The following is a 21,401-nucleotide window of genomic DNA, read 5'->3' on the forward strand; positions in this document are numbered from 1 at the left end:
TTCATCCACCCCAGTTTGTTCCTCCTCAATAATGTCTGAAAATTTTCATTGCACTACTAAAACTAGTAGTTCCAACTGCTCCAGGCTGTGCCTTCCTCCCCAGCTACTCCATGACCATCATCATTATTTCAGTTCACAGCTCCTTGTAAAAATCCCTTTAGCCCTTTAGTCAGTTTTTGAGGCGGCAGAGAGAGAAGAGACTTTTCCAGCAGATAGGAATTGGAAGGGACTCCTTCCTTAGCCCACGGGACCAGAATTGTAAATTTGGCACTGTCTGGAGCTCTGTCCTTAGCTGTGATCCCCTCTCTGCTCAGTGTCCTTGCTGGGCACTTCAGAGCCAGTGCGCATCTGCAAGGGATGTATGAGCCCATGGTCAGCAAAGGCAGTGGAAGCAGGAGGAACAGGGTGGCCTGGGTTTGTGTCTGAGTCAAGTTTGCCCGAGGATTTCTTCTACATCTTTCCCTTGAAGTGATACATCCCTTCTTTTCTGTGTTTGTTTTCTCTGGCACAACAGGCCTGGCTTTCTGTGCTGTTCAAAGTGCACATGACTGTCTGAAAATTCAGCTGCCTGGAGTAGCTTGTGTTGCAAAGTGTAGCTGGCTGAAAACAAACAGTGATTGTGCTGGTTAATTAGAAGATGAAATCCCGGGGCATCTGTGTGCCCAAATTAAGCATTCAGCTTTTCAGAGCGTGCAGGGATTTCCCAGATGGATTTCATTCTTGAATGCAGCCCTGAAGTTTGCACCTGGCAGTGCTGGAATGGAAGCAGCCCTTCTTTGAAAAGGCGACATGCCAGCTCATTCTTGGTGATGCATCTTTAACCTGGCTAGCAGGGAGGGACCAGCCTGTGCTTTCAGTGAGGTTGTTTGGCAAGTGATAATAATTTTAGTGCTGCTTCTCTCACTAAAAGAACTCTTTTTAAATAGCTTTAGGGAGATTAATGGTGTGTACGTAAGCTGCAAATGCACAGGTCCTGCAAATGCAACCTTGGCATCTATTATTCCTGAGCTAACTGGAGCATTAAAATTATTAAGGCAGATTTATTTTCTTTAACTAGACTATTTAACAATTTGTCAAAATCTTGTATTGGGGAAACTGGTTTTGTCTACCCCTGCAGAAGTATGACATGAAGTTTTAGAGTTCTTCCTTGATCCCAAATAGGGCATAAGTAATTGCAGCGTTCTTTAATGTTGATATATTTTATTTACTAGCAGCTCATGTAGAAAAGGTAGTCTTTTTTTATTACAAACAGTTAAATCAGATTTAAGGAGATCTAGGTAGTGTCTTTGTATGTCCCTGTCCACAGCAGGGGTTTGAAATTAAATGATCTCTAAGGTCTCTTCCAACCCAAACCATTCTATGATTCTGTGATTATCCTCTTACCTCTAAATGAAATAAGTCTTTAGTCCACAATTCTTAAAGCAGAACAAAACTATAAAAACAAACAACACCCCAAAACCAAACTTGAAACCTTTCAGCATGTTTTAGCATCCCTGAAAGTTTCTTGACGACCATCTTTGAAGGACTCCTTCCCCTTAGGAGTTGTAAAAGAAAATAAAAAGGGTTCATTGAGATACCAGTAGATGCTTAGCCAAACTGCCCAGAAGTGTGGAGAGTGCCTGTGCTGTGACTGTTCTTTTTCCATTTCTGTGCCTCATCTGTCTGGCAGTGAGCTTGGGCTCTGGCCCACAGCAGAGCTGGCTCGTGCAGGATTGCTGCAGGCTGTTTGCCTTCTGTAGGAAATTTGGAGCTCTCCTTTTCCAAGGTGGTGTCTCATAGTGCTTCCCTTCAGTGTTTACTCTAAATGAAGAGGCAAGAGGTGATTTCCAGCAAGAAGGTGTGTGAGGAAATGAGGCAGTGGAGGGTAGATCACAGGGGAATGGCAGTCAAAATGAACAAAGAAAGCACCGACTTTTTCCTAATTTCTCCCCCTTTTTCCAGGGTGATGTGATTCACTGGGGATCATTTATAGTTGTTTTCTTGCTATAAAACATGTTGTCATGAGGGGTCAGAGTCCTATTTTTCTTTTTTGGCCGCAAAAAAATTTCTCACAGAAAGCCCTTGGTTTGAAATGAGGTTGAAATAAGCGGAGTCGAGTTTTGTCCTGATGGATTAAAATCTCTGTCTCAGCTCCCAAGCTTTTGATCCCATTTTTGGAAGGACACTTGAATAATCATCTGGGTTGAGGAGTCAATTGCCAGCTAGTTTCAAGATTTGAATAACTATACTTTTGAATAGCCAGGTTTTACCTGCCTATTTTTCAACTCCTTTGGGATGTCTGCACAATTGCCAGAGAGGGGGATAACAATCTGGGAGAGAGCATTGGGTCCCTCTCCTTCCCTTCCAGCATTTTAATTAAAAATTGCAAGCAGTAGTTACCACCTGCAACCGCAGGACTAAATGATGCTTTTGGAAATGTTTGTGGGCAGCCTGCTCTCTTCTCTAGCAATAGTGAAACAGAGCTTGTGCCTCTCCACTTGTAAACTGCTCTGAGTACCTGAACTGCTTGACGGTACTGCTGAAATGTGCAGGAGAATGGAGTTCCTTGAGTAGAGAAGAGATGGAAGATAGGCTTGACCTTGGCATTGACTTACACATGTGTGATAGGAGACTTGAGCAGCAAAATGAGAACCCCTGGGGCAGAAGAAAAATTTGCTGCCCCTGAGAGCAGAGTGTGTAACCTTGCACATCTCCTGGTGCTCCTGATACTTTCTGTTCCTTGGGGAGCCAGTGCAGGCTGACAGCATGAGTGTCTCTTACTGTACCAGTAAAAAAAAACCAAAAAAAAGTAAAACATTTTAACCATTCATTTCAGGTAATGACAGGGTTTAGTAGATTGAGCATGCCAAATGTTCAGAAAATATGGGGGAGGTTGTTTTGCTTTGGCAAGTACAAACCAAATCTTTATCACTGCCTGCTGCTTCAAAATGTGTCTGCCTTGGCTGATATTTATCTTCTGGTTGTCTTTCAGAATGCTCCAGGACGACCTGCAGCTCAGTGACAGTGAAGAGAGTGGTGACGATCAAGTCGGTTTTAGCTGTTTTATACACTAGGCACACAGACTTCCCTTTAAACATCACCACTTGTTGCATTGTTCTGAGTTCTGAGCTAACCTTTCCTCCCCCTCTCCTCTTTGTCTTTGTGAACAAAACAGGTTGTTGAAAAGTCACCTTCTTCACTTGCTGCTCCAAGGTACAGGTTTGTTCCCAAACTACTAGCTAGACTCCATGAGGAGAAAAACAAAACTGCTTTTTATATGTGGGGTAGGAGGGTAAGGGTTCCTGGTTTCTCCTGTAGCTACAGACTTTGGTTTCTGGCTGCTCTTGAAAGTCAGCTTTAGTTGTGTGGGGTTTTCAGGAAAGCTCCAATTAGAAATGGGTTATCCAGGCATGCTGGATCTTGCCTATGAACCAGAACTGGATTTCCTCAACTGCTCCTTTCTCTTCTCCTCCTCCCCTCCACCAGTGTGGATGTAGATCACCCTGCAGCTAATGGGATTTTCAGCTGTAGTCGCCATGGGTGAGATGTGAGTCCAGTTTTAGCTCAGAAGGAAGCCCAGAACAGCCAAGTGGGTAAAGAACAGGAAAGGGTTAGGAAGACTCATTGAGGCTGTTTCAGCTCCTCTTGATAAGGAAGCTGATTGTAAGCAGTTCCTGCTATGTATTGTTAGTCAGAGGCAATATTCAAGGTAGACTGAACAGCCATATGCCAGCATTTGAGGAAGAAAGATGGAAAAGCTCAAAATTTTTCCTATATGAGAGCACTGACATAGATTTTTTTGGCTTGATATGTATATTCTTCAAGCACAAGAGTGGTCTACAAAGTCAGACTTGCAGACATGCACCAATACTTGGCATGATCTATGTCTCTGCACACTCTTAAAATAGGAGTGTTCTCATGATATCTGTCTTGCATCAGCAAGGAGTTTGCTTCCATCTCATACAAATGTGTTGATACTGATGTGGGAAACCAAAGTAGAAAAAAATAAATTAAAATATCTACATTTTAATTTTGTGAGCCAATTTCAAAAAGAAAAACACAGTGCATAAAAGGGACAGCTCTTCCTTGATTTCATCCACTCCATTGTCAGTGTGAAGAAAACCACTTCTTGTTAGAGCAGAGTGTTGCAAGAAATGATGCTGCCTGATGTGGCTATTAATGAAGTGCTTACAGCAGCATGACCAAGTAACACAGATGAAGTGAAAACTTAAGAGGGAGAACAGAAAAAACAGAAACCATCTTGAAATATATGTTCCTGCCTTGTTCACTTCTATTGGAAGTTTTCATTTTGAGAGTTGGGTTTTTCAGAAAAGCACTGGGCAGTTTCAGTATTTTTTAAACTTTGGTTGGCAAAATGCAGCTCCACATTGTAGCAGTGGCATCCTGCTACATATTTGACTGGGTTGGAGTTGAAGATTTTATTATTTCCAGCAATTTTCTATTCTGGTGCTTTATTTTTTGAGTATGCCAATGTATTTCTCTGGCCTTCTCCCCTCTCATCTCAGTGCCAAAATAATGGGGTTTCAGTTTTTGTTTTTGAATAAAACTGTCAATATAATAAGTAACCTTCAGCCATGCTGCTTTCTAATTTTATCTCATGGTGGCCTTGCAGTTCCTTTCAGTCCCAGCCCAAGAGTGTGGCATCAGCACATTCCAGCAGCTCGGAGTCAGGGAGCACCAGTGACTCAGACAGCTCCTCAGACTCGGAGACAGAGAGCCCCTCGAGTGACAGTGACGCGAGTGACCCCCCAAGAGCGCCGGCGCCTGAGGTGAATGCAAAGGGGAGGCAAGGGGCTCCCACAGCCCTGTGCCTCACTCTGCTGTCAAATACACACAGGGCAGGACACCTGCAACACTCTCATTGATCAGGTGTCCCCTTGACATCTTTGCTGCATCACTCAGCTTTTCTTGCCCTTTGCTTACATTCTAGAGTTTGTCGACCTTCGTTACCCTTACTACAAACATAATTAGACTTTCAGATGCCCAACCTTTGTGGGGCATTGCATCCCCCATGTCCTTTGGCATAGTTGTCTAGCTCTCCTGGAGGAATCAGTGCCTTCACTGGGGAGACAAGAGAAGGCACAGAGGGAAAGCGCAGCTGGGCTGTGTGGGGCCCACCTCTGCCTGTGCAGGATTTCTGGGTGCCTTTATGGGCAGTGTCAGGGTGAGACCAGTTTCCTGATAATTTAAGAGGAGCTGCTGCCTCCCTGCAGCTCCTGTGTCTGAAGAGCTTCTCCAGTTTGCTGCTGAAGGGATCAGACCTGCAGGAAGGGCTGGAATATGCTAAGTCTTGCTGCTGTTGAATTTGGCTTGGATACTGCTGCAATTGCATTTCTGAGGCTTTTATTGGGAAAAGCAGGGAAACAGAACTTGGTGCCTTAAACTTTCATAATTGTGAGACCATGCATTTTTTAAAAAATCTGCTGCAGAAGTGCTCATGTCCCATGCTTTCAAACAGTTCTTCCAGCTTGCAAAACATTCTCAGGCCACTGGGAAGTACATGGCTGTGTCTGCAGACCACAGCCAATGCAAAAATATCCACTGGCAGTTTGAGGTCCTCTTACAAAGCCCCTTGTAATTTATTTTCCCTCCCCTCAGCTCTAGTTCTCTTTCTTTTCATTTTAGAAGTGCATGAACAGTGGAGAAGCCAAAAACAAGTTTTGAGACAGCCCATCTTTCCATCTCACTCTAATACTTTTTGTCCTCCAGCAGCTGAGTTACAGACTTTGCCCACTGCAATATGGTGTCTTTGAAGGAAGATGTTATACTTCTCCTCTTTTACTAAATTCTGCCTGGTTTGTCCTGAAAATACTAATGAAGTCCTAGCTACTTGCCATTGACCTTTCTATCCTTTTTTTTTTATTCAGCCAACTGTTCATCTAAGATGCTCTGGAGTAAGTTAGTGCACATGGCTTGTTTGTTTGTAGTCAGTTCTTCACCTGCAAAAGCAAATGCTTTGAGACCTTTAGGCAACAGTCTCTGGGCTCTGGTAAGCTGTGCTAGGATGGAAACAGCCCATAAAGGCATCAGGTTTGAATCCTCCCTTTCTCTTTTTGTCTGCAGCCCGAGCCACCAACTTCTAATAAGTGGCAGCTGGACAACTGGCTGACCAAGGTGAACCCAGCAGCAGTGCCAGCAGAGAGCCCCAGTGACACTGCCCGAGGGGATGGGCCTGAGGAGGGCAAGGGGCAGCAGCGGGGCAGCAGCAGCAATTCCTGCCAGCAGCACACTGAGCTGAGGGAGCCTCCTCACAAGAGCCCAGCGGCCAGGGCTCCTCAGGAGGCTCCTGTTCCGACCAAAGGCAGCTGCCCGAAGGCTCCTGCGCGCGCCCAGGAGCCCTCACCCAGGCAGACCGTGGGGATCAAAGGGCCCAGCAAGCCCCTGGTGCACGAGGGGCCCAGGAGGGGCCTCAAGGTGGAGAGTGAGCCTGGTCCTTTGGAGCTCACAGACCAGTCTTTCAGGGACAAGCCAAAAGTCAAAAAACCAGTGAAGACAAAATCCAATGACAGAAAAGACCCAAAATCAGGACTTCAAGAGCCCTCTGAGAGAAAAAAGGACAAGGGCTCCCACCAGGCCAAGGCCAAAGCTTTCCTGGAGCCCAGGCTCATGGGAGATGCCCAGGCACGGGATGCTCTCAGTCCCCTTCCTCAGGGCCAGGGCACAGCCCCCATCAGGACCAGCAGACACAGGCCTCAGGATTTGCACAAGGAGAAGTTTCCCTTGCCTCTCGGGGAGAAGTTGCTCTCACCAGTGAGGGATCCCCCAAGCCGTGAGCACCTCGTGGTGAAAATAGATCTCTGCCACCTGGAAAAAGTCCCTCAGCCCCCCAGGAAAAATGGGCACCAGAGGAAAGCAGAGACCAAGGACCTTCCTGATGTGAGGAAGCAGGACTTGAAGAGGAAAGCCACAGAAACTCCTGAGGAATCCCTTGCCAAGAAGAAGGTGAGAGATAGAGTGGGAGGTGGGTTTGTACAAGGACTGATGTGATGTCTGAAAAGTCTATGTGGACTTCCCACTTCATAGGTTGGGAGTAGAGCTATTATCCTTCTGTAAAGCTATTATCAAGGGGAATGTGAATCAAAACTGTCTGCAGATGTTTCTTGTTGGTCACAAATCCCCTCCTGAGCAAATGAAAAGCCCTGTAAGCTGTCCAACATGTTTTCGTATTTTAGAATATATTTTTGCTCTGTTTTCTTGAAATCCTGGTTTTCTCAGAGAATAAAACCAGTTGTAACAGTGGCTTCCCCTTGAATTACAAGACAGCCCTTTATTTAACTGAGGTGATAGTTGCTCACAAGTGGTTTTTTGAAAAGCTGACTCCCAAAGGAGAATATACCTCCAGCCAGCTGGGTCAGCTGCACAAAGAGTTGGCTGCAGACCTTGTGGGGAATGGGTATTCCCTCTGGATATTTCAGTCTCTGAGTCCCTTTTTGGTCCTCACAGAGCAGGTGGCTCAGCATGGGTGGGTGAATAACCTTGGTTTGGGTTTCATTTAGTTTTGCCATTTTATGAATTTCCTGTAGTGAGGGAGAATTGAGAAGAGCAGGAAAATCATGAAGAAACTTGAGAGACCTCAGAAATTCCTGCTCTTGCAGAGCAATGGGACAAAGGGAAACAGGCAGTCAGGCAAAGAGACAGAGGAGAGGAGCTATTTGATGTTAGACATGTCTTCTCCTGCAATCTCAGTGCCTGACTGCAGGGAAACCCCCTGAGGGCCTCACTGTCAGCTCTGTCAGTGCATCAGTACCCTCGGGGGCTCAGGTCTCATGCAGCCATCTGGGTCAGGTAACCTGGAACACAGTGTAGGGATGTGATCCCAGTGCTGAAGCCTTGTCCTGAGCACCCTGCCAGAGACAGACTCTGTGTCACAGCACACCCCTGTGAGTGGCACAAAGCTGGCTGTGTCCCAGGCATGAGGGCAGGCTGGGAGAAGAACTCACTGGGAGCATGCCGGCGGAGAAGGAGCGGGAGGTCCCGCTGGATGAGAGGCTGGACATGACCCAGCAGTGTGTGCTTGCAGCCCAGAAAGCCAAACATGTCCTGGGCTGCATCCAAAGATGGGTGGTCAGGAGGCTGGGGAAGGGGATTGTGCCCCTCTGCTCCTCTCTAGTGCCACCCCACCTGCAGTGCTGCATCAGCTCTGGGGTCCCCAGGTTACTGGTGCTTTAAAATTTCACCTATATCAGCATCTTGGTGATGAAAACCAAACCCTCTGCACATCTGGGGTACCTGTGTGGAATATCTCACATGAAAGTGTTTTGCTTTTGATTATCATTAGTAGCAACAGGTTTAGCAGTTCCATCCCTGCCACTGCAAAACAATTAATCTATCCAAGCAAAATTAGATAAAATGTCATTTTAGGTTACTTGTCAGTGAACTTGCAATCTGTATCTTCTGTGCTGTGGGTTTGGAATTTTTTGGTTCCAATAAGGTATCTTTTCTTCTTTTTTTAACCAGACTCAATCAGACTTAGCTGTCTTGGTCTGTATTTTATGTGAACTTTGAAAACCTAAGTGATTTTATGTTTCCCTTTTTTTTTCTTCCTATTAGAGGAGAGAGAAGGAGGATACTGATAGGAAGAAAATGAAATCTGAAAAAAAACCCAAATCATTGCAGTCTTCAGCTAACAAAGACTCCAGTAAATTGAAGTGAGTATACAGTGGTGGAATGGCAGAAGGATGTATAAATCCAAGTCTTTCCTGAAGAGCTAAGATCAAGGAAGTGTCTCTCCTGTCCTTATACTCATGAGTTTGCTTCTAACATAATTTTCCTTCTGAAACCTGGTCTACAGCAGATTTGCCTTTACATCCTGGAAGCAACCAGTCCAGAAAGCAGGTCTGTAGGTGTGGGTAGGGAAGTACACTAAAGTCATCCTCTTGGCTTTGTCTTGTTTTCCTAAGTGACCCAATGGACACAAAACCAGTGTGCCTCTTGAGTCCTGACTGTCTGGAATTTCAGGTGGCCTTTGTGACCAGGAATTCCTCTTTTTTCCCAGTGCAGCATTTGCAGTGTTTCTGGAGCTTCCCCTGTAATTTGCATAGCAGAGCGCTGCCAGCATTCTGGCTAGCCCTTTGCTCCAGTGACTGCTTCCAAGAGCATGCTTCCAACTGGGCAGTGTTCCCAAGAAGGGAGACTCATGCCTCAGTCATGGGCTACTGCATTCAATTCCTGCTTGCCTGTGGCTTGAATTTGAGGTGTTGGCTTGGGTTGGTATGTAGTGCTGAGGTTTGTGTCCTGACAATAGATGTAAACTGCTTTTCTGAAGAGAAAACACTGACACACTCTGGAAGCACTGAGAAATTGGGACTACCATTTAGTTGGGTGAAGGGATATTTGAACTGTGGTAGTCATGCAAGAACTTTAATTCTGGGGCTTATTCCTCCCTTTTTGTCTGTGAAAATGAGCACCTGTTTTAGTCATGTTCTGGTTTTTGGACCGGGAAAGATAGCATGCATTTTTGGGAAGAGAGTGCACTTGGGTGGGTCAGGTGATGGTTCTGTGCTCTGTGGAGCATCAGCTGTGCCAAGGTGGAGAAGTTTGGGAGTATGTGTGTGATGTGAGTGGGGACCAAACCATGGGAAAAGTGTCTGGTGAAAGAGGGGAGAGGATTGTCCCACGCACAACAGAATGAGGCAGGATGTGCACCATCACACCTCAGTCTCCTCACTGGTTAAACTTCATTTCCTCCTCTTCTGATGTTGCAGTCCACAAGCTGGGATTCCCTGCTCAGTGTTTCCTTGGAAACTTTGAGAAACTGAATTAAAATATGTAAGTGAGTAGTGGTGAAATGAAGTTTAGAACTATTTGGTGCTACTTAGGGCTGCTCGTCCTAACTTCAGATGATCAGAAATCTAATGTTACTAAATGTGATAATCTCTGCCATTTAAAGCATAGCATTTTAAATCTCTCTCAACTTTGTGAGTGTTGTCTAGTTGATCTAGCAAGTCTAAAGGAGGAACTCAGCTTAATACTGTCAAAGCACATGCAGGATCAAGTGTCAGGGTGAGTATCTCTGACCACAGAAAATACCATCTGCCAAAAGGGGGAGAGGCAGGCAGTGCTGCAGTTCATTTTCCTTGTTGGGTGATTTGTCCCAGGGATTTTAGTCACTGTAATCACCTCCCTCACTGAATGAAAAGGGACTGTATTGGAGACATGCTTCTTTTGCAATGTCCTGATGTTCTGGTTACAAGTGTTTGCTCCAAGGACAAGTTCTGAGACTTATTCCTACTTGAAAAGCAGTTTGCTTGTGTGTTGATGGTAGGTGAACATTTGCTGTCTAAAGCACAATGAAGCCCCTAAAGTTTTGTTTCACTTTTGTTGACTTCTTTGTATTAACAAGTCATTTCCCACTTCCAGAGCAGTTTAACAGAATTGGCTCAAGATGTAACTAAGTTTGTAAAAAATCCCTACATTGTGTGTACACCATATTCATGAATTTGCTTCCCGTTTCCAGAGCATCAAAAGCTTCATGTGAAGCCCAGAAGAAAGAAGTGCTCCCACCACTGCCATCCATGTCTGCTGCACAACCTGCCCCAAAGTCAGCCAAGATGACCCAAAAGAGACCCAGAAATGAGACTGATGAGCTGCCTGCCATGGATAACCCTGCCAAGAACAAGAGCAACCACAAGGATCCTTCGTTTGCCAAGCGCAGGAAAGTGGAGGGAAATCATACGGAACTGTCCAAGGGCATCAAAGTAGGTATCCAGGATAGCTGGTGGGATGTTTCCTCCAGCATGGGTGCTATGTGATTCTCTTCAGAAACACACTCTGTAAGCTCCAAAGGCATGACAGTCATGTTTATCTTAATTACCATTTCAGACTGTAAGCAACTGCTAATACAATACTGGTGTATTGGTGTAAAAATAAGTGTGCTTATAAAAATAGGGGATTGCTTAAACATAGGAAAACAAGCAACCCATGGCATTGACTACAACCCGGGTGTAAGCTTTTATAGCTTGTTTACAAAATGGTTCATGATCCTTGCAGCTGATTATTTGCATTTCTGGGTTACAGGTTTGATTATGTGGCTGTTTACTGGAGGCTCAGGCGTGTGGTCTGGGATGTTGCTCTGTGTGTTAAGCCAGACTGTGGACACTGTATTAGCTGGCTCTAACTGCTTGCTTTTTCCTTTTCCCTGTAGTTAGTAATGGGGAATCAGCAATTGTTGTGTGGTTAAGGTGGAAATAAGTGTGAATAGATCTTATCATTCTGCCTTGGCTAGAGGATGTGAAAACTGCTGCTTGCAGCCTCACTGCTGTCTTAGTCATTGTGCAAGGAAGCCTGCTGCTGAATTTCACTGAGCTTGGGAGAAGTTTGAGTGGTGTTAGCATGACAAGCAGTCAGGTGAGAAGCAAGGGGAAGAGAGCCTGGAGAATAGACTACGCTTGGGACAGATAAACATTTTCACTTGAAATTTAGGAAAGCCAGGCTTTGGAATTGGTTTAGGCATGTCTCTCTAACCAGCTTTATCTCTGTCCTTTTCCAGGGATCTGCAGGTGATGTCACAAAGCCTTTCCCAGTGCCTTCTATGCCAAATGGTACCTCTAAGCCAAGCAGACCTCTGCTCAAGTTTGAAAAGTAAGTTTTTGTTTGACACCCCTCATCTTTACTTTCTGAAGGCATGAGGCAAGGCTGGCCATGAGGCCACTCTGGCTTCTGCTTTTTCATGAGCGCTTCTTTGGGAGGAAAGAGAGGGGAGAGATGTGTGAGATCTGCCCTGTACTGCCTTCTCATGCCACCCACCATCAAAATAAAGATTTACAAGAAAGCAAAGTTTTACAACAGTTATGGTTGGAGGGAAGCTGCTCTGGAAATTAGAGACCTTCTCTCTTGTAAGCAAGTAACTTGAATACAAGTTTTGGTCTCAGATAAGTATTTGGTTGCTGCCAAATCTACTTTGTTTCAATTAAAATTTATTTATGGGTCTGTACTTGAGGAATGATAGATGATGTAACTACTGTCTTTCCATTGAAATGAGGAATTTAACTTATTCCCATGGAAGCCCAACCTCTGGTATTTTTTTATTTCTAGATGTAAATTTTCAATATTATTCCAACATATATTTTTTAAGAGATCAATCAACCCATAGCATCCTCTAGATAAGAAAGTAAAACTTATAATTATCCTATCCTTTTTTATCTGTTTTTCCTCTCTGTCCCAAATTTAGGCAACATTCAAAGGAATACTACATTGAACAGGCCCAGAGGCTGAAGCACAAAGCTGATGCAATGGTAAGTCTTGACCTTGTGCTGGGAGTCCTGACTGGCTCCTGCTCTCAGCCCTGGTAGCTGTGTGGGTGGGAATGAGGTTCACTGGCTACCATGAGGTTCACTCCATACTCTATACATGGAGTGTGTCAGTCATGTGTTGGGAGGCTGTCTTTATTTGCCAGATGTTTCTCTTGTATGCAAACACATCTAGAAAATGGGATTCAGAACTGGCATTGTCAAGGGCTTTGCTAAGAGCTCTAAAAGCATCCTTGGAAAACAGATGGAACAGTTAGTTTTAAGACCGTTAAAAAAGTCAGAAAAGTCAGGCAGTTATTGATTTGCTGGTGACTGAGACTTGGAAATGGCTTTGGCAGATCTGATTTTCTCTGCTCTGTGCAGTTTAACAGTGTGCACAAGTGAACATATTGCTTTGCTAAGTATGGCAGATAATTATCTCAGATAATGTCCATTTGCTACTTTGTGTTTACCTGTGAAAATGAAGCGAGGGAATGCTGCAGTGGGAAATCCCCCTGCAAGGCAAGCCTCCAAGACCAGACAGCAGTATCTAAAAAAAAGTGAAGATAATAAATTACTCAAGGAAACCATTGAGCAAATGGAGCACACAAAGCTGAAGACTGGGATCACATTAAGGGTTCTGCTGAGAACTCTTTTAATTTTTACCCAGAGACCAGAGTGAAATCTTTTTCTTTCTTCAAATCCTGCCTAACTAGGAAGAAAAGAGAGTTCAAGTATGCTTGAGAGAAGTGTGTTTGGTCTTTGTAAAAAAGTGAGAATTTTCTTCCCAATAGACTGACAAGACTGGAAAGGCCTTTCAGTACCTGGAGGCTGCCCTTCTATTCATTGAATATGGGATTGCCTTGGAATCAGATGTGCTGGAACCAAAATCAGCTTACAGCATACTCAGTGACACCATAGTTCTCATCAAGTAAGTGGCTTTCAGAGGGTGACAGTTTGGCATGTTTGGAGGGGAGGGCATTTTGGCACACTCTCCTCTGCTCAAGATCTTACAAAGTTCCTTGTGCCAGGACTAAGGACTTGGGGCAGGTTTCCTCACTTTCCAGCTGTTTTTAAGAAAATGGTGTGCATTGTTTTTTCATGAACTGTGGGGCTTCAGAGTGCTCTGGTAGCTGACTAGGTCCTGTTTATTTTCTTTCCCTAGATTCATTATGACTTTGAAACCATTTGCAGACTCCTCAGTCTCTTCACATGGAAAAATCTTTGCTGTGTTACGGTGAGTAACTGTGCTTCTGTTCCTTTGTGCACTGCTTTGGAACTGAGGGAAAGGTCCATTGCTTCCAGGGGGGAAGGAATGAGTTAAATGGGAGTTAGAGGTATGCAAGGGAAAAAAACCAATATAAAGGAACAGAAAAAAAAGCAGTATAAAAACCAGAATGAATTGAAACATCTCTAAAAGTAAGCTGGGAGATCACAAGGGACCACATGTAGAAGGCGCAGACTTTAAAATTTGATCTCCTGGTAACTTGAGAGCACATAAGGGCTTTCACCTAAGGTGAAAGAATGTGATTTGGCTGTCCATGTTTGAGCTGTGTAAGTGAAACTGTAGCTGAACATGGATGAGGCACTTCTGGATGGGGACTTACTCAGCCTTTGGCACCTTTGAGAGCCTGGGCAGCTGTTTGTATGAAAAACCAGAGAAGGCTCTTCCTGGAGTTTCTTTCTTTCCCTTGTGATTTTTTTTTCACAAAGTCTTTTTTGATCATGATCAGAAGGAGGAGAAATTTTGAGCTTTCCTGACCTTGCAGTAGAGCTGAGGTATGCCTGCCTCCATCCCTCAAGGCTGATGAGGGCTGGGCACAAACACTGACACTCGGGTGTGTTTCTGTCCACAGCATGCGCTGCCAGTCCATTCTGCACATGGCAATGTTTGGTTACAAAAAGGACACTGCAATGAGGTATTCCAGACTCCTGAATGACCACTTCAAGGTAGGGCACAGGTATCACTAAGCTGCCAGCTGGATGGCTGTGGTAGTTACTGATGTCAGCTGAACAATCCAAAACTAACTAGACTTTTATTCCTTGCTGCAGAGTAATTTCAGAGTAATACAAGCACCTTCTCCAGGTGTTGCAAGGTAAGATCTAAAAATTTGTTGTTGTATGTCTGTGTTTCAATGACAATGAGTAAGAGCTTTTCTGTGCTCTGTGGTCATTTCATGTGGCAGACAGGAAATATTTTTTTTGTCTTTCAAAATCTGGCCGAGAGAAGGTTGTTTGGACTTTGACAGTGGTGCTGATTCCAGTTACATTTTTTTGGCCATCTTGCACAGGATAGTTCATTGAGAAGTGAGTGTTCTCTTGAGAGCAGTGGTGGAAGCCCTGTCATACCAGTGACTAAAATTAGGTTGGTTGAAGTGATGGGGGTGTGCTGAGCCAGGCTGTGTCTGGAAGGCGGCCAGCTGACCACATTTATCTGCCCTGGGTTATAAATAAATGTGTGTAGGCTGACCTGGCTGCTCTAAGGAGCTGCCAAAAGCTCCAGCCTCCTCAGGAGGGGAGCTTCAGTGTGCCTGATTTGGAAGGCATTAGGGAAAACACTTGGGTAATCTGGTGAAGACTTTCACAAGCAGGTGTAGGTTTTGGAAGACAGATGGGTGGCCCTTTTCGATGTCTGGTCCCACATTTTCTCTTGTTGAGTAGAGTCCTTCTAAATCACTTCCAAAAACTTGGCCTTGCCCTCAAAGTACAATTGCTTGTGCTGTAGCTGAACACATCTCACTTTTCAGCAGTCCACTCCATGCTGCAGGCCTGGGTGACACCGGATAGCTCCTGGCATGAGGCAGCCTTGTGGAAAGATGTTTAGCTCTGAAGCTGAATGTTTATGATGGTGTTTCTTTTCTGCTGCAGAAGCACAGGCTTGCCTTCTCCTCTTTCTCCAATACCCTCTCCTGCTGGATCTGTGAGTTCTCAGCCAGGATCAAATGATAGCAATGGTGTTGGCCACAGCAGCATTGGCAACAGCACTGGCTCTACTGTCACTGTCTCCTGTCATATCTCCAGTGTCACCTCTTCCTATGTCAACATCACCTCCTATATCCTCCATGCATATGAAATTTGGGAAAAGGCTGATGCACTGGCCAGGAAGAATAAAGGTAAGGTTTTTTTTGCCCTTTGTCTTTTCTGTCTCATGTGTCATGGTTATGTGTGTATTTGCTTCAGTCCTGACACTCAGTGCAGCAAGCATCATACCTAAAGTTCAATGTGTGAAATATGTTGAATATCTCTGCCAGGGCATATTGGCAGAGATGCTTGATGGTGATATATTGATGAGTGTTCCCATTAAAAGGTTTTCTTGGCATCCTCAAATGTCCAAGAGCTAAGGCATGAGGGTGTTGAGTGCAGGAAACCAGCCAACTTGCTTGGTGGTAACACAAGAAGTGTAAAGGGTTTGGGTTTTTTCTGTCTTTCTCTTTGGGGCACTGAGCTTTTCTGAGTGGGTTTAAAAGTATCATTTTGGCCTGTAGCCTTGTGTTTTAGTTTTTGCTAAATTTCCAGGTCATTTTGTCTTGAAAATGGTGAAGCTGGCTTTTCTGCCTAACAGAGAATCTGAGCAGCACTTGAATTTGAGTTCTTGCTGGGCACATGCCCAGTATTTGCCAGCAGCAATTCCTAGAATTGCTCCAACTTTTTTATTTTACAGTTTTGTTGTTAAAAATGTTGTATTGTCCTTTGGTCCAAGCAGTGGTGAATACACAAAAGCCACAGGGTGGGTGCAGTCCAGCCTGTGACCTTGTCATCCCACATGGCCTCAGCAGTGTCATTTTCCACACAACACAAAGTTTTGTGAGCTAGTGTGGGTGAAGAGATGCATTGCCATGATCTGTTGGCAAACCTGCAAAAGAAACTAAGCACAATGTGCCTGGCTGGATTGTTGGAAGACTGTAAAAATCCTCACACTAATGAGGCAGTTGCTGAAAATCAAAAGGCTTTCCAATCACCTTTGAATAAAAAACTGGTTGTTGGCTGCCCTCTGAACAAATACGTGCCTGCAGCAGCAGTTCATGTGTGGCATTCTGTCCTCAAAAGGCTGATAAAAGACTGGCACATAGAAGCAGTGGATGGTGCTAATAAGCCAGAGGAGTGAGTCATGGAGGAAAATGTGTGGGAGGGCAGCCTGACCACAGCCTTGCATCAGTCAAGACTAAATTCAAAACGTGCTCTGTTGGCTGGTCCTGACGTAGGGGGATGATGGCTGGGGTACTAAATACTCTGTAGGGAGAGGATCTGTGCAGAGACCTGTAAATACTCATGTAGGCTTAGCTGGTGGTGTCACTGTTCAGGACAGTTGGGAGCATTTCAGACCTGGAACTTACTGATAATCAGTGTAATATACAAAGAGGTACAGAGAGTGAAAACACAAAATAAATAAAAAAGGCCACATCCTTGATTCTTTTATGCAATTCATAGGACATAAGAAGAGGAAGAAAGAGCAGTTGCCTTTAGCTATCAGGATCTTATAAGCAGGAAAGTCCTGAGCTATTGGGAAGCAGTGAGCTGTAACTGCTGTCCAAGTCACTGGTGCAGAGCTGAAGTGCCCTCTGGAGGGTCCCTTGCCAGGTGCCAGCTCCTCACTGTAATTCAGAGCAGCACTGTGGATCCCAAGGCTGTAACAGGTTTGTCTTCGTGCTCTGATCTCCCCCTGCAAGGACAAGCTGGGGCTCCAGGCGTGGACGTGAAGTCCCTCTCCTTTCACATGATGCTGTGCTGACAGATCAGGTTATCTTCTGTTTGCTCAGACAGGGGCTTTGAATTCCTTCTATTCCCCATGGAGGGCATGGATTCTGTAAACAAAAGCAGGAAAATCAGAGGGAATGTGTTCCCTGCATCTGCATTGGCAAGTATTAGAAAGGAAGTGCTGTGCACTCGGCTTCTGAAGAGCTCCTTGCACAGCCAAGTAGAATTTTTCCACCTCTAGCTTCAATCTTTGGATGTCAAAAAGGAGAGCTGAGAATGGCCAGTTTCTGAAAAGCTATTTAGCATCATGGTTGAGCTGAAGAGTGAGGGATTGAGCCTGTGTTAGTGGGAGGCAGGTCATGCAGGAATGTCTTGGAAAGGTGGCTGCAAAGGAACAGATGTGAGAATGTCCCACAGCTCATGGTCACCTGCACAGATGATTGCCAGCCCAGAGCAGGGCTTGCAGCCTGCCAGCCCCTCACAGCAGGGTCAGCTGTGCTGCCAGAGCCACCTCCTGTGCAGGAGGAGAGGAGTGGGATGCCTGGAGCTGGTGGTGGGATGGCAGGAATGCTCTGACATGCTCGGCTAAAAGCAATCCAAACCAGAGCTGTATATAGCCTGGCAAGCTGCACAAATAGAGAAATCCCGATATCTCCAAGGTTTGAGGATGGGTGAAGGAAAGGGACCACAGCTGTATGTGCTTCTGGGTGCTGCTCAGGAAGACACTCAAATTTGTCCTCTTTAGAATTTGGGAGAAACTTGAAGCAGGGACTGTGGTACAAACACCGAAACTTTTGCTGCCCTACCATGGAGTCTCTGTGTCCTTTAAAGTGAGGACATGAGGAGGTGTCTCAGTGTGTGTAAATGTTTTCCTGCTGCCTGCACTGCCTGCTGTGCTGGTCACCCTTCCCAGCCCTGGGACACTGCTGGGCTCTCTGCACTAGCACTGTTTAACAGGACTGGCCAGCTGACTGTGCTGCTGCTGTCACTTCTCACCTGTCAGGTGTGCCTGGTGTATGAAACCAACCAAATGTTTTCTTCTCTCTCTCCCTTTTTTCCCCAGAGTTTTTTGCTGAACTCAGCAGAGCGACGAGTGCTCTGGCACTGACCAGCAGCCTGACAGACCTGGTACACTACATCAGACAGGGATTACAGTGGCTGAGACTGGAAGCAAATATGCCTTAACTGGTTCTCCAGGTGGTTAAATACCTTGAAGTTTTTTTGCACTTTTGAAGCCTCAGAAACAGTTTAATTTTTGTTTTAATTGTTCAATACAAAGCACCTGCAAGGGAAAATATTTTAAATAAAGTTGGAAGTTATCTGGCTACACTGGAAAACCCCTGAACTGTGTTTTTCTAGGGTAGCACTTTGCTACCTTGAAAAAGAAGAGACGGAGGATGGCACCTTCCTTTAAAACGACAAAGTGCAATGAATTGTCTGAATGGCCCGATGTATTGATGGTCTATAAACATTTCTTTTACAAATAACCAGCAGGACAATAATTGCACATGATGCTGACAAGAAGGAAATCTGCCTCCAGAGGTGGTTATGCAACATCCCACAGTCTGCAGCAGTTGTGTGTCCAGACAACATGCCAGAGGAGTTGCTTTTGCAAGCACAGCTGCAATCTTTGGTGTCTTTGCTCCTCAGAGAGCAAGTAGCAGCCTCGTCAAGCACCCAACAGCATTATGTTACACGAAAAGCAGCAAAAGGATCGGCTCTGCCTGCTTTCCAGCCTCACCCTCCTGCTTTTGTCAGCCAGCTGACAAAACTGAGGAAGCCACTGCCTTCAGTGCTGCAAGTTTTCTTTTCAAGTCATCACTGCTTTGGTCCTCCTTGCTCTGCTGTCATGCGCATCCATGCTCCAGCTGTGTTACTGAGGGGCTGGCTCAGCTCGAGCCTTGCAAGCCAAACACAGTTGGGGTGGCAAAATGACATGGTGTGTTTGGAATAGCTCTGCCTCTTTGCTGAGAGATGTCACCATGAGGATTCTTTGTGGGGCTGATTTTTTGTCATTTCGGTGGGTGGGGGTGGAAAGCTGCGCTGGTTCACTGTGATTGCTTGGACATTGTTCTAAGAGCTTCCATGGGAAGGAATTGCTTCTGATTATGGAGGGATTAAGTGGCTGAATGTGGAACATAAGATAAATTTTGCATTTGGATATTTGCCTGAAACCATTGAGTGTCTTGGTGAATATCTAAGAGCAGGATTTGTACCAAAGTAGGGTCTTCTTCATGTGGGAGACAACTCCTGTGTTCTCTCAGCCATGCTATAGGATGGGCCCAGTGGCTTAGAAATCTGTCAAGGGGACAAGAAAGGGAATAATGAGCTGTTTCCAAGCATTATTTTCCTTGTCACAGTATCAGTGAAGGCAGCAGCCGTGGCATTTGTGTATTCAGTGAGATGACACCCTTCTCTCCCCAAGGATTCCCAGTGGTGTGACAGCAGCATCCTGCCGTCCTCATGCGCAATAGTGTGCCTTAGCCCGCTGGTCCCCTCTCACATCCCTCGCCCTCTCTCACAGACCCGTGGGACTGGAGAAGGATGGTATCCCAAAATAATTGTGTTTATGAGAAAGAATCACCTCTCTTTTCCACATAATTTCATGGTTAGGGAGGAACAGGTCTGCAGATGTGCAGAAGTACCCCCTTTGTAAAATACCTCCTCATGGATTTGAGACTCATGAAAATGGACAGTGAATAAATATCAGCAAAAGGTTTGCATTTCCAAAAGTAGGTTCTGTAGAAGCGGCTCCTGCCACAGGGAAGCCTGGGCTCTTCTTGGTTCTGGGAGAGGTGATGGGAGTGTACTGGTCCAGAGCACAGGGGATCTCTCCTGTCACCTTCCCTGGCAGGGCAGGACCACCGGGATCATGGCTGTGCTTTTCGGCACCTTGAAGGGATTGGCCTTTTATGTTCACTTTGTTAAAAGCCTCAGAGCATTTCAGGGATGAGCTGTCCTAACAAGTGGGAGGAAGATCCATGTGCCCCCTCCCCATTTTACCTATCAAGCTTTGCTTGCACTCCTCCCCCCTGGAGCAGCGACTGCTCAGAGTGAGCAGGGTGGGAGAAGGGCTCAGCATTAACTGTTTTGTTCTCAGGAAGTGTGGGGATGGGCAGCCAGCCTGGAGGCTGATGTGCACTTTAGAACTTGATCCCAGGCTGGTGGATCGATGCCACCTTTGGACTTTGTCTTCAGACAAAGCTATTTCTAGGATCACCAACTGAGGAGGAGGAGGAAAGATGAAAGCTTTATTGAACTTGGAAACCACTGTGGGAGCCTGCAGGAACCGTAGCAGAGTGTGAGGGGAAAGCATAAGGGGCAGCAGGGGCAGGGGTGTCCTGGTACTTTCCTTCTGTGTGCATCCATGTCCCTCCCTGCTGCCAGCAGAGGTGCTTGTGCTGTGCAGGAGTGGCTGTGTGAGGGCTGCTCCCATTCCCAGGACAAACTCCCCTGGGCTTTGAGGGAAAGAGCATCACAGGCAGTTTGTGTCACAGGCATGTGGGGGCTCTTTGGGGGCTCTCAGTTCAAAAGCAATCTGTGGGAGCATCTCTCCACAGCAGGAAGCTAGGTTTTGTTTCAGGACACAGAGAAAGACTGTTCACATAATAGGAAATTTTAAGAAAAGCCATCATATTTCAACCTTGAGCCAGGTCAGAGGCCTGCAGAGGGTTCGGAAGGAAGCTCATAATTTTCACCTGGGCCTATTCAGGCCTTTAAAAATAACAAACAAAAATTAAATAAAAACAGAAATCAAAACGTAGCAGTGGAGGGAATAGCATTTGCTATTCAGAAGCAAACCATTAATCCAAGGAAAACCAGGGGTGATTGTTTAATCCCAGAAAGAATGGAGGCAGCTATGGTGGCAAAGCAGCGTCATTTCCATGCAATATTTATTTAAAAGAAATAATAATACATGCATTGAAATTGTCAAATATTCTATTTTTAAGATGCCATTTATTTAATAGTTGAAAACCCCACTTACATGGAGATAGAGATCTCTTGTGTAACCGAAAGTCAAAGTCTGACTGCAATGTCCTTGTTTTTGGTTTTGTCCTCTCCCCTCCCTCTTGGTTTCCATGATAAATCTGTGCATCTTATTTTGGGGATGTATGTCCCTCTTGTACATAACCTTTTTCTGCCCTGTGTGTGATGGAATTTCTGAGATGGTTGATTCATATGGGGGAAATAAACAATAAATGAATGTTTGTTATGAGGTGTTTCAAGAGTCCTTGTGTTCTCAGCTTCTTGCAGAGAAATTCTAGTGTCGTTTTTCTCTGAATGGACTCAGTGTTTCCCTTCTGAATGAGGTTTAGGTATGAATTTCTGTACAAGAAGTCTCTTGTTCCCTTTGCTGCCCCATTTGTCACCCCTTGCCCTTTCCTTAATGACCAAAGTGGTGCAAATGTAGATGCTCAGAGTGACAGGAGCATCATGACTTGGACATGTTCCTCCTGCCCTCCCAAATCCGATGCAGGG

At 45.3% G+C, this 21,401-nt stretch overlaps 1 protein-coding gene across 1 annotated transcript in view; it reads left to right on the forward strand.

The window, feature by feature from the left end:
• AFF1 (AF4/FMR2 family member 1) overlaps positions 1-21,103 on the forward strand; it is a 67,169-nt gene extending 46,066 nt beyond the window's left edge. Inside the window, exons 8-21 of the mRNA XM_030947606.1 lie at positions 2,972-3,026; positions 3,155-3,192; positions 4,613-4,769; positions 6,064-6,942; positions 8,551-8,648; positions 10,457-10,697; positions 11,489-11,580; positions 12,170-12,233; positions 13,022-13,158; positions 13,393-13,464; positions 14,084-14,177; positions 14,280-14,323; positions 15,096-15,340; positions 17,986-21,103. Coding sequence (XP_030803466.1) covers positions 2,972-3,026; positions 3,155-3,192; positions 4,613-4,769; positions 6,064-6,942; positions 8,551-8,648; positions 10,457-10,697; positions 11,489-11,580; positions 12,170-12,233; positions 13,022-13,158; positions 13,393-13,464; positions 14,084-14,177; positions 14,280-14,323; positions 15,096-15,340; positions 17,986-18,107 — 2,338 coding nt within the window. The 3' untranslated portion in view covers positions 18,108-21,103. The remainder of the gene's footprint in view (positions 1-2,971; positions 3,027-3,154; positions 3,193-4,612; positions 4,770-6,063; positions 6,943-8,550; positions 8,649-10,456; positions 10,698-11,488; positions 11,581-12,169; positions 12,234-13,021; positions 13,159-13,392; positions 13,465-14,083; positions 14,178-14,279; positions 14,324-15,095; positions 15,341-17,985) is intronic.
• The last annotated feature ends 298 nt before the right edge of the window (positions 21,104-21,401 follow it).

Source organism: Camarhynchus parvulus, chromosome 4, assembly GCF_901933205.1.
Source record: "Camarhynchus parvulus chromosome 4, STF_HiC, whole genome shotgun sequence".
NCBI lineage: Eukaryota > Metazoa > Chordata > Aves > Passeriformes > Thraupidae > Camarhynchus > Camarhynchus parvulus.